The sequence below is a fragment of the Heterodontus francisci genome, chromosome 18 (assembly GCF_036365525.1).
Source record: "Heterodontus francisci isolate sHetFra1 chromosome 18, sHetFra1.hap1, whole genome shotgun sequence".
In the NCBI taxonomy this organism is placed as follows: domain Eukaryota; kingdom Metazoa; phylum Chordata; class Chondrichthyes; order Heterodontiformes; family Heterodontidae; genus Heterodontus; species Heterodontus francisci.
In genome coordinates this window covers 86210328-86223392 of record NC_090388.1, presented here as the reverse complement: position 1 = coordinate 86223392, position 13065 = coordinate 86210328, and the positions used below count along the sequence as shown (strand labels likewise).

Sequence of the window (13065 nt, the reverse complement as noted above, 5' to 3'; positions counted from 1 at the left end):
CCCTGCACCTGCTCTTTGACCCTGCATGATCGCTCCAGCTCTCTGACCCTGCGTGATCGCTCCAGCTCTCTGACCCTGCGACATCTCTCCAGCTCTCTGACCCTGCGACATCTCTCCAGCTCTCTGACCCTGCGACATCTCTCCAGCTCTCTGACCCTGCGACATCTCTCCAGCTCTCTGACCCTGCGACATCTCTCCAGCTCTCTGACCCTGCGACATCTCTCCAGCTCTCTGACCCTGCTCCTGCTCTCTGACCCTGCGTGAACTCTCCAGCACTCTGACCCTGCGTGATCACTCCAGCTCTCTGACCCTGCGACATCTCTCCTGCTCTCTGACCCTGCTCCAGCTCTCTGACCCTGCGTGATCTCTCCAGCTCTCTGACCCTGCGAGATCTCTCCTGCTCTCTGACCCTGCGTGATCGCTCCAGCTCTCTGACCCTGCCCCTGCTCGATCTCTCCAGCTCTCTGACCCTGCCCCTGCTCGATCTCTCCTGCTCTCTGACCCTGCGTGATCGCTCCTGCTCTCTGACCCTGCGTGCTCTCTCCTGCTCTCTGACCCTGCGTGCTCTCTCCTGCTCTCTGACCCTGCGTGATCGATCCAGCTCTCTGACCCTGCTCCAGCTCTCTGACCCTGCGTGATCGCTCCAGCCTTCTGACCCTGTGCGATCGCTGCAGCTCTGATCCTGCGAGATCGCTCCAGCTCTCTGACCCTGCGAGATCGCTCCAGCTCTCTGACCCTGCGAGATCGCTCCAGCTCTCTGACCCTGCGAGATCGCTCCAGCTCTCTGACTCTGCGAGATCGCTCCAGCTCTCTGACTCTGCGTGATCGCTCCAGCTCTCTGACCCTGCGAGATCTCTCCAGCTCTCTGACCCTGCTCCTGCTCTCTGACCCTGCGGGATCCCTCCAGCTCTCTGACCCTGCGTGATCTCTCCTGCTCTCTGACCCTGCTCCAGCTCTCTGACCCTGCGTGATCTCTCCAGCTCTCTGACCCTGTGTGATCTCTCCTGCTCTCTGACCCTGCGTGATCGCTCCAGCTCCCTGGCCCTGCTCCTGCTCTCTGACCCTGCGTGATCTCTCCAGCTCTCTGACCCTGCTTCAGCTCTCTGACCCTGCGAGATCGCTCCAGCTCTCTGACCTTCCGAGATCGCTCCAGCTCTCTGACCCTGCTCCTGCTCTCTGACCCTGCGAGATCACTCCAGCTCTCCGACCCTGCGTGATCTATCCTGCTCTCTGACCCTGCTACTGCTCTCTGACCCTGCGTGATCGCTCCAGCTCTCTGACCCTGCGTGATCGCTCCAGCTCTCTGACCCTGCTCCTGCTCTCGGACCCTACGTGATCTCTCCAGCTCTCTGACCCTGCGAGATCTCTCCAGCTCCCTGACCCTGCTCCAGCTCTCTGACCCTGCGTGATCTCTCCAGCTCTCTGACCCTGCGAGATCTCTCCAGCTCTCTGACCCAGCTCCAGCTCTTTGATCCTGCGAGATCGCTCCAGCTCTCTGACCCTGCGAGATCTCTCCAGCTCTCTGACCTTGCTCCAGCTCTCTGACCCTGCGTGATCGCTCCAGCTCTCTGACCCTGCGTGATCGCTCCAGCTCTCTGACCCTGCGTGATCACTCCTGCTCTCTGACCCTGCTCCTGCTCTCGGACCCTGCTTGATCACTCCAGCTCTCTGACCCTGCGTGATCGCTCCAGCTCTCTGACCCTGCGTGATCACTCCTGCTCTCTGACCCTGCTCCTGCTCTCGGACCCTGCTTGATCGCTCCAGCTCTCTGACCCTGCGTGATCAGTCCTGCTCTCTGACCTTGCTCCTGCTCTCGGACCCTGCTTGATCTCTCCAGCTCTCTGACCCTGCTCCTGCTCTCTGACCCTGCGTGATCGCTCCAGCTCTCTGACCCTGCGAGATCTCTCCAGCTCTCTGACCCTGCTCCTGCTCTCTGACCCTGCGTGCTCGCTCCAGCTCTCTAACCCTGCTTCAGCTCTCTGACCCTGCATGCTCTCTCCTGCCCTCTGACCCTGCTCCTGCTCTCTGACCCTGCGTGATCGCTCCAGCTCTCTGACCCTGCTTCAGCTCTCTTACTCTGCTCGATCGCTCCTGCTCTCTGACCCTGCTCCAGCTCTCTGACCCTGCGTGATCACTCCTGCTCTCTGACCCTGCTCCAGCTCTCTGACCCTGCGTGATCGCTCCAGCTCTCTGACCCTGCGTGATCTCTCCAGCTATCTGACGCTGCGTGATCGCTCCTGCTCTCTGACCCTGCGAGATCACTCCAGCTCTCTGACCCTGCGTGATCTCTCCAGCTATCTGACGCTGCGTGATCGCTCCAGCTCTCTGACCCTGCGTGATCGCTCCAGCTCTCTGACCCTGCGTGATCGCTCCAGCTCTCTGACCCTGCGTGATCGCTCCAGCTCTCTGACCCTGCGTGATCGCTCCAGCTCTCTGACCCTGCGACATCTCTCCTGCTCTCTGACCCTGCTCCTGCTCTCTGACCCTGCGTGATCGCTCCAGCTCTCTGACCCTGCGTGATCTCTCCTGCTCTCTGACACTGCTCCTGCTCTCTGACCCTGCGTGATCGCTCCAGCTCTCTGACCCTGCCCCTGCTCGATCTCTCATGCTCTCTGACCCTGCGTGATCGCTCCAGCTCCCTAACCCTGCTTCAGCTCTCTGACCCTGCGTGCTCTCTCCTGCTCTCTGACCCTGCTTCAGCTCTCTGACCCTGCGTGATCGCTCCAGCTCTCTGACACTGCTTCAGCTCTCAGACCCTGTGCGATCGCTCCAGCTCTCTGACCCTGCGTGATCGCTCCAGCTCCCTAACCCTGCTTCAGCTCTCTGACCCTGCGTGCTCTCTCCTGTTCTCTGACCCTGCTTCAGCTCTCTGACCCTGCGTGATCGCTCCAGCTCTCTGACACTGCTCCAGCTCTCTGACCCTGCGAGATCGCTCCAGCTCTCTGACCCTGCGAGATCTCTCCAGCTTTCTGACCCTGCTCCTGCTCTCTGACCCTGCGTGATCGCTCCAGCTCTCTGACCCTGCGTCATCGCTCCTGCTCTCTGACCCTGCTCCTGCTCTCTGACCCTGCATGAACACGCCAGCTCTCTGACCCTGCGACATCTCTCCTGCTCTTTGACCCTGCGACATCTCTCCTGCTCTTTGACCCTGCGACATCTCTCCTGCTCTTTGACCCTGCGACATCTCTCCTGCTCTTTGACCCTGCGACATCTCTCCTGCTCTTTGACCCTGCGACATCTCTCCTGCTCTTTGACCCTGCGACATCTCTCCTGCTCTTTGACCCTGCGACATCTCTCCATCTCTCTGACCCTGCGACATCTCTCCTGCTCTCTGACCCTGCTCCTGCTCTCTGACCCTGCGTGATCTCTCCAGCTCTCTGACCCTGCGTGATCGCTCCAGCTCTCTGACCCTGCGTGATCGCTCCAGCTCTCTGACCCTGCGTGATCGCTCCAGCTCTCTGACCCTGCGTGATCGCTCCAGCTCTCTGACCCTGCGTGATCGCTCCAGCTCTCTGACCCTGCCTGATCGCTCCAGCTCTCTGACCCTGCCTGATCGCTCCAGCTCTCTGACCCTGCCTGATCGCTCCAGCTCTCTGACCCTGCGCGATCGCTCCAGCTCTCTGACCCTGCGCGATCGCTCCAGCTCTCTGACCCGGCGACATCTCTCTGACCCTGCGTGATCTCTCCAGCTCTGACCCTGCGTGATCGCTCCAGCTCTCTGACCCTGCGACATCTCTCCTGCTCTCTGACCCTGCTCCAGCTCTCTGACCCTGCGTGATCTCTCCAGCTCTCTGACCCTGCGTGATCGCTCCAGCTCTCTGACCCTGCGTGATCGCTCCAGCTCTCTGACCCTGCGTGATCGCTCCAGCTCTCTGACCCTGCGTGATCGCTCCAGCTCTCTGACCCAGTGACATCTCTCCTGCTCTCTGACCCTGCTCCAGCTCTCTGACCCTGCGTGATCGCTCCAGCTCTCTGACCCTGCGACACCTCTCCTGCTCTCTGACCCTGCTCCAGCTCTCTGACCCTGCGTGATCTCTCCAGCTCTCTGACCCTGCGTGCACTCTCCAGCTCTCTGACCCTGCGACACCTCTCCTGCTCTCTGACCCTGCGACACCTCTCCTGCTCTCTGACCCTGCACCTGCTCTTTGACCCTGCATGATCGCTCCAGCTCTCTGACCCTGCGACATCTCTCCAGCTCTCTGACCCTGCGACATCTCTCCAGCTCTCTGACCCTGCGACATCTCTCCAGCTCTCTGACCCTGCGACATCTCTCCAGCTCTCTGACCCTGCGACATCTCTCCAGCTCTCTGACCCTGCGACATCTCTCCTGCTCTCTGACCCTGCTCCAGCTCTCTGACCCTGCGTGATCTCTCCAGCTCTCTGACCCTGCGAGATCTCTCCAGCTCTCTGACCCTGCGTGATCGCTCCAGCTCTCTGACCCTGCCCCTGCTCGATCTCTCCAGCTCTCTGACCCTGCCCCTGCTCGATCTCTCCTGCTCTCTGACCCTGCCCCTGCTCGATCTCTCCTGCTCTCTGACCCTGCGTGCTCTCTCCTGCTCTCTGACCCTGCGTGATCGATCCAGCTCTCTGACCCTGCTCCAGCTCTCTGACCCTGCGTGATCGCTCCAGCCTTCTGACCCTGTGCGATCGCTGCAGCTCTGATCCTGCGAGATCGCTCCAGCTCTCTGACCCTGCGAGATCGCTCCAGCTCTCTGACCCTGCGAGATCTCTCCAGCTCTCTGACCCTGCGAGATCTCTCCAGCTCTCTGACCCTGCTCCTGCTCTCTGACCCTGCGGGATCGCTCCAGCTCTCTGACCCTGCGTGATCTCTCCTGCTCTCTGACCCTGCTCCAGCTCTCTGACCCTGCGTGATCTCTCCAGCTCTCTGACCCTGTGTGATCTCTCCTGCTCTCTGACCCTGCGTGATCGCTCCAGCTCCCTGGCCCTGCTCCTGCTCTCTGACCCTGCGTGATCTCTCCAGCTCTCTGACCCTGCTTCAGCTCTCTGACCCTGCGAGATCGCTCCAGCTCTCTGACCCTCCGAGATCGCTCCAGCTCTCTGACCCTGCTCCTGCTCTCTGACCCTGCGAGATCACTCCAGCTCTCCGACCCTGCGTGATCTATCCTGCTCTCTGACCCTGCTACTGCTCTCTGACCCTGCGTGATCGCTCCAGCTCTCTGACCCTGCGTGATCGCTCCAGCTCTCTGACCCTGCTCCTGCTCTCGGACCCTACGTGATCTCTCCAGCTCTCTGACCCTGCGAGATCTCTCCAGCTCCCTGACCCTGCTCCAGCTCTCTGACCCTGCGTGATCTCTCCAGCTCTCTGACCCTGCGAGATCTCTCCAGCTCCCTGACCCTGCTCCAGCTCTCTGACCCTGCGTGATCTCTCCAGCTCTCTGACCCTGCGTGATCTCTCCAGCACTCTGACCCTGCGTGATCACTCCAGCTCTCTGACCCTGCGACATCTCTCCTGCTCTCTGACCCTGCTCCAGCTCTCTGACCCTGCGTGATCTCTCCAGCTCTCTGACCCTGCGAGATCTCTCCTGCTCCCTGACCCTGCTCCTGCTCTCGGACCCTACGTGATCTCTTAGCTCTCTGACCCTGCGAGATCTCTCCAGCTCCCTGACCCAGCTCCAGCTCTTTGATCCTGCGAGATCGCTCCAGCTCTCTGACCCTGCGAGATCTCTCCAGCTCTCTGACCTTGCTCCAGCTCTCTGACCCTGCGTGATCTCTCCAGCTCTCTGACCCTGCGAGATCTCTCCAGCTCTCTGACCCAGCTCCAGCTCTTTGATCCTGCGAGATCTCTCCAGCTCTCTGACCCTGCTCCAGCTCTTTGATCCTGCGAGATCGCTCCAGCTCTTTGACCCTGCGAGATCTCTCCAGCTCTCAGACCCTGCGTGATCTCTCCAGCTCTCTGACCCTGCGAGATCTCTCCAGCTCTCTGACCCTGCGAGATCTCCCCAGCTCTCTGACCCTGCTCCAGCTCTTTGATCCTGCGAGATATCTGCTGCTCTCTGACCCTGCGAGATCGCTGCAGCTCTCTGACCCTGCTCCTGTTCTCTGACCCTGCGCGATCTCTCCTGCTCGCTGACCCTGCTTCAGCTCTCTAACCCTGTGAGATCGCTCCAGCTCTCTGACCCTGCGAGATATCTCCAGCTCTCTGACCCTGCTCCTGCTCTCTGACCCTGCGTGATCGCTCCTGCTCTCTGACCCTGCTCCTGCTCTATGACCTTGCGTGATCGCTCCTGCTCTCTGACCCTGCTTCAGCTCTCCGACCCTGCGAGATCTCTCCAGCTCTCTGACCCTGCGAGATCTCTCCAGCTCTCTGACCCTGCGAGATCTCTCCAGCTCTCTGACCCTGCGAGATCTCTCCTGCTCTCTGACCCTGCTCCAGCTCTCTGACCCTGCGAGATCGCTCCAGCTCTCTGACCCTGCGAGATCTCTCCAGCTCTCTGACCCTGCTCCAGCTCTCTGACCCTGCGAGATCGCTCCAGCTCTCTGACCCTGCGAGATCTCTCCAGCTCTCTGACCCTGCTCCAGCTCTCTGACCCTGCGAGATCGCTCCAGCTCTCTGACCCTGCGAGATCTCTCCAGCTCTCTGACCCTGCTCCTGCTCTCTGACCCTGCGGGATCGCTCCAGCTCTCTGACCCTGCGTGATCTCTCCAGCTCTCTGACACTGCTCCAGCTCTCTGACCCTGCGTGATCTCTCCAGCTCTCTGACCCTGTGTGATCTCTCCCGCTCTCTGACCCTGCGTGATCACTCCAGCTCCCTGGCCCTGCTCCTGCTCTCTGACCCTGCGTGATCTCTCCAGCTCTCTGACCCTGCTTCAGCTCTCTGACCCTGCGAGATCGCTCCAGCTCTCTGACCCTCCGAGATCGCTCCAGCTCTCTGACCCTGCTCCTGCTCTCTGACCCTGCGAGATCACTCCAGCTCTCCGACCCTGCGTGATCTATCCTGCTCTCTGACCCTGCTACTGCTCTCTGACCCTGCGTGATCGCTCCAGCTCTCTGACCCTGCGTGATCGCTCCAGGTCTCTGACCCTGCTCCTGCTCTCGGACCCTACGTGATCTCTCCAGCTCTCTGACCCTGCGAGATCTCTCCAGCTCCCTGACCCTGCTCCAGCTCTCTGACCCTGCGTGATCTCTCCAGCTCTCTGACCCTGCGAGATCTCTCCAGCTCTCTGACCCAGCTCCAACTCTTTGATCCTGCGTGATCTCTCCATCTCTCTGACCCTGCGAGATCTCTCCAGCTCTCTGACCCTGCGAGATCTCTCCAGCTCTCTGACCCAGCTCTAGCTCTTTGATCCTGCGAGATCGCTCCAGCTCTCTGACCCTGCGAGATCTCTCCAGCTCTCTGACCCTACGTGATCTCTCCAGATCTCTGACCCTGCGTGATCTCTCCAGCTCTCTGACCCTGCGAGATCGCTCCAGCTCTCTGACCCTGCGAGATCTCTCCAGCTCTCTGACCCTGCTCCAGCTCTTTGATCCTGCGAGATCGCTCCAGCTCTCTGACCCTGCTCCTGCTCTCTGACCCTGCGCGATCTCTCCTGCTCGCTGACCCTGTGTGCTCTCTCCAGCTCTCTGACCCTGCTTCAGCTCTCTGACCCTGTGAGATCGCTCCAGCTCTCTGACCCTGCGAGATCTCTCCAGCTCTCTGACCCTGCTCCTGCTCTATGACCCTGCGTGATCGCTCCTGCTCTCTGACCCTGCTTCAGCTCTCCGACCCTGCGAGATCTCTCCAGCTCTCTGACCCTGCGAGATCGCTCCAGCTCTCTGACCCTGCGAGATCTCTCCAGCTCTCTGACCCTGCGAGATCGCTCCAGTTCTTTGATCCTGCGCTATCGCTCCAGCTCTCTGACCCTGCGTGATCGCTCCAGCTCTCTGACCCTGCGAGATCGCTCCAGCTCTCTGACCCTGCGAGATCGCTCCAGCTCTCTGACCCTGCGAGATCGCTCCAGCTCTCTGACCCTGCGAGATCTCTCCTGCTCTCTGACCCTGCTCCTGCTCTCTGACCCTGCGTGATCGTTCCAGCTCTCTGACCCTGCTTCAGCTCTCTGACCCTGTGTGATCTCTCCTGCTCTCTGACCCTGCTCCTGCTCTCTGACTCTGCTCCAGCTCTTTGATCCTGCGAGATCTCTCCTGCTCTCTGACCCTGCGGGATCGCTCCTGCTCTCTGACCCTGCGTGATCTCTCCTGCTCTCTGACCCTGCGAGATCGCTCCAGTTCTCTGACCCTGCTCCTGCTCTCTGGCCCTGCGTGATCGCTCCAGCTCTTTGACCCTGCGAGATCGCTCCAGCTCTTTGACCCTGCTCCAGCTCTCTGACCTTGCTCCAGCTCTCTGACTCTGCTCCAGCTCTTTGATCCTGCGTGATCTCTCCTGCTCTCTGACCCTGCGTGATCTCTCCTGCTCTCTGACTCTGCTCCAGCTCTTTGACCTTGCTCCAGTTCTCTGACCCTGCTCTCTGACCCTGCTTCAGCTCTCTGACATGCGCCTATCTCTGCTTCCTTGTTCCATCATCTACGAATCGCCACTCTGGAACTCCCTCCCTCAGCAGCATTGCTTTGCCATTGCCTCTTGCCTGTCTCCCTTTCCTTCTGTATAGTACACTGAGATGTATGTCTGTCATATGTGATGAGTGTGATGGCTGTTATTATCTCCTTCCTCTAAAGTTACAGTTGGAGTATTTTCCTTTTAGGTCAGGTGGTCATAAGTCTCTTTATGATTGAGGGCAGTACCACTCTGTACCCTGTATATGGCGGGGAGTCCTGTCTACAAGGGGAGCCCGGATACAACTTGCTCTCTGATTCCCCTGCCGCTCCGTGCAGAAGGATGTGGTGGACTGGCTGAGGTCAGCTAACTGAACAGAGGCTGGGGCCTAAAACTGGGAACTTGTGGCCCACCTAGCTCAGCCTATACCAGCCAAGGCATTTGCCCCTTGGGCAAGAGCGGGACTGAGTAAATGGTTTCTTTAATGAATTATTGAGGAATCCTGAGTACATGTAGGTGTTTGTTACTACCTCCACTTACCACAGTGAGGGAGATGCCCTCTGGAAAAGAATCCAAATCTTGCTTATTCTTGGGTTTCACACAAATGACTTCTGTGATGCCTTTGGTTGCTTTAATTAAAGCCAAGCACTCGGTGCAGGGGTAACTGCTGCTGTACATCACAGCATCCTTCAGAATTTGTTCAGACCTGGAGTACAAACACAAAATTAAAGCAAAATTTAGACATTAGTTTTATTTAAAACTTAACAAGTGAGTTTACGACAGGAGAATTATTGCAAGAATCTGAAATGAAGATAACGTTAGGATCATTCTAGCAGTAAAGATACGCGAGTTCATAAACCCAGCCACAATCAGAGTGTTCTCCCGGCCCTCAGAGTACTTAATGGGAGAGTTTAGAAGGAGCTTTACTCTGTATCTAGCCCATGCTGTAGCTGTGTTAATATCCTGACCCAGTGCACTATTGATGTTAAATGCTGTGATAATTACTGACCCTCCTGTGTTATCGATGTTAAATGCTGTGATAATTACTGACCCTCCTGTGTTATTGATGTTAAATGCTGTGATAATTACTGACCCTCCTGTGCTATTGATGTTAAATGCTGTGATAATTACTGACCCTCCTGTGCTATTGATGTTAAATGCTGTGATAATTACTGACCCTCCTGTGCTATTGATGTTAAATGCTGTGATAATTACTGACCCTCCTGTGCTTTTGATGTTAAATGCTGTGATAATTACTGACCCTCCTGTGTTATCGATGTTAAATGCTGTGATAATTACTGACCCTCCTGTGTTATCGATGTTAAATGCTGTGATAATTACTGACCCTCCTGTGTTATTGATGTTAAATGCTGTGATAATTACTGACCCTCCTGTGCTATTGATGTTAAATGCTGTGATAATTACTGACCCTCCTGTGTTATTGATGTTAAATGCTGTGATAATTACTGACCCTCCTGTGTTATTGATGTTAAATGCTGTGATAATTACTGACCCTCCTGTGTTATTGATGTTAAATGCTGTGATAATTACTGACCCTCCTGTGTTATTGATGTTAAATGCTGTGATAATTACTGACCCTCCTGTGTTATTGATGTTAAATGCTGTGATAATTACTGACCCTCCTGTGTTATCGATGTTAAATGCTGTGATAATTACTGACCCTCCTGTGTTATTGATGTTAAATGCTGTGATAATTACTGACCCTCCTGTGTTATCGATGTTAAATGCTGTGATAATTACTGACCCTCCTGTGCTATCGATGTTAAATGCTGTGATAATTACTGACCCTCCTGTGTTATCGATGTTAAATGCTGTGATAATTACTGACCCTCCTGTGTTATTGATGTTAAATGCTGTGATAATTACTGACCCTCCTGTGCTATTGATGTTAAATGCTGTGATAATTACTGACCCTCCTGTGTTATTGATGTTAAATGCTGTGATAATTACTGACCCTCCTGTGTTATTGATGTTAAATGCTGTGATAATTACTGACCCTCCTGTGTTATTGATGTTAAATGCTGTGATAATTACTGACCCTCCTGTGCTATTGATGTTAAATGCTGTGATAATTACTGACCCTCCTGTGTTATTGATGTTAAATGCTGTGATAATTACTGACCCTCCTGTGCTATTGATGTTAAATGCTGTGATAATTACTGACCCTCCTGTGTTATTGATGTTAAATGCTGTGATAATTACTGACCCTCCTGTGCTATTGATGTTAAATGCTGTGATAATTACTGACCCTCCTGTGTTATTGATGTTAAATGCTGTGATAATTACTGACCCTCCTGTGCTATTGATGTTAAATGCTGTGATAATTACTGACCCTCCTGTTATCGATGTTAAATGCTGTGATAATTACTGACCCTCCTGTGCTATCGATGTTTAATGCTGTGATAATTACTGACCCTCCTGTGTTATCGATGTTAAATGCTGTGATAATTACTGACCCTCCTGTGCTATCGATGTTAAATGCTGTGATAATTACTGACCCTCCTGTGCTATCGATGTTTAATGCTGTGATAATTACTGACCCTCCTGTGTTATCGATGTTAAATGCTGTGATAATTACTGACCCTCCTGTGTTATTGATGTTAAATGCTGTGATAATTACTGACCCTCCTGTGTTATTGATGTTAAATGCTGTTATAATTACTGACCCTCCTGTGTTATCGATGTTAAATGCTGTGATAATTACTGACCCTCCTGTGTTATTGATGTTAAATGCTGTGATAATTACTGACCCTCCTGTGCTATTGATGTTAAATGCTGTGATAATTAATGACCCTCCTGTGTTATCGATGTTAAATGCTGTGATAATTACTGACCCTCCCGTGCTATCGATGTTAAATGCTGTGATAATTACTGACCCTCCTGTGTTATTGATGTTAAATGCTGTGATAATTACTGACCCTCCTGTGTTATTGATGTTAAATGCTGTGATAATTACTGACCCTCCCGTGCTATCGATGTTAAATGCTGTGATAATTACTGACCCTCCTGTGTTATTGATGTTAAATGCTGTGATAATTACTGACCCTCCTGTGTTATTGATGTTAAATGCTGTGATAATTAATGACCCTCCTGTGTTATTGATGTTAAATGCTGTGATAATTACTGACCCTCCTGTGTTATCGATGTTAAATGCTGTGATAATTACTGACCCTCCTGTGTTATCGATGTTAAATGCTGTGATAATTACTGACCCTCCTGTGTTATTGATGTTAAATGCTGTGATAATTACTGACCCTCCTGTGCTATTGATGTTAAATGCTGTGATAATTACTGACCCTCCTGTGTTATTGATGTTAAATGCTGTGATAATTACTGACCCTCCTGTGTTATTGATGTTAAATGCTGTGATAATTACTGACCCTCCTGTGTTATTGATGTTAAATGCTGTGATAATTACTGACCCTCCTGTGCTATTGATGTTAAATGCTGTGATAATTACTGACCCTCCTGTGTTATTGATGTTAAATGCTGTGATAATTACTGACCCTCCTGTGCTATTGATGTTAAATGCTGTGATAATTACTGACCCTCCTGTGTTATTGATGTTAAATGCTGTGATAATTACTGACCCTCCTGTGTTATTGATGTTAAATGCTGTGATAATTACTGACCCTCCTGTGCTATTGATGTTAAATGCTGTGATAATTACTGACCCTCCTGTGTTATTGATGTTAAATGCTGTGATAATTACTGACCCTCCTGTGCTATTGATGTTAAATGCTGTGATAATTACTGACCCTCCTGTTATCGATGTTAAATGCTGTGATAATTACTGACCCTCCTGTGCTATCGATGTTTAATGCTGTGATAATTACTGACCCTCCTGTGTTATCGATGTTAAATGCTGTGATAATTACTGACCCTCCTGTGCTATCGATGTTAAATGCTGTGATAATTACTGACCCTCCTGTGCTATCGATGTTTAATGCTGTGATAATTACTGACCCTCCTGTGTTATCGATGTTAAATGCTGTGATAATTACTGACCCTCCTGTGTTATTGATGTTAAATGCTGTGATAATTACTGACCCTCCTGTGTTATTGATGTTAAATGCTGTTATAATTACTGACCCTCCTGTGTTATCGATGTTAAATGCTGTGATAATTACTGACCCTCCTGTGTTATTGATGTTAAATGCTGTGATAATTACTGACCCTCCTGTGCTATTGATGTTAAATGCTGTGATAATTAATGACCCTCCTGTGTTATCGATGTTAAATGCTGTGATAATTACTGACCCTCCCGTGCTATCGATGTTAAATGCTGTGATAATTACTGACCCTCCTGTGTTATTGATGTTAAATGCTGTGATAATTACTGACCCTCCTGTGTTATTGATGTTAAATGCTGTGATAATTACTGACCCTCCCGTGCTATCGATGTTAAATGCTGTGATAATTACTGACCCTCCTGTGTTATTGATGTTAAATGCTGTGATAATTACTGACCCTCCTGTGTTATTGATGTTAAATGCTGTGATAATTAATGACCCTCCTGTGTTATTGATGTTAAATGCTGTGATAATTACTGACC

The 13065-nt window shown here is 53.0% G+C and overlaps 1 protein-coding gene across 2 annotated transcripts in view; it reads right to left on the bottom strand.

Annotated features, from left to right (window-relative positions):
- The window catches only part of LOC137379758 (uncharacterized), a 472575-nt gene that overhangs the window by 47569 nt on the left and 411941 nt on the right, over window positions 1-13065 (bottom strand). For both annotated transcript variants that reach the window (XM_068051089.1, XM_068051090.1), the window contains one exon: window positions 9030-9195. In XM_068051089.1, the coding sequence (XP_067907190.1) occupies window positions 9030-9195 (166 nt within the window). The remainder of the gene's footprint in view (window positions 1-9029; window positions 9196-13065) is intronic.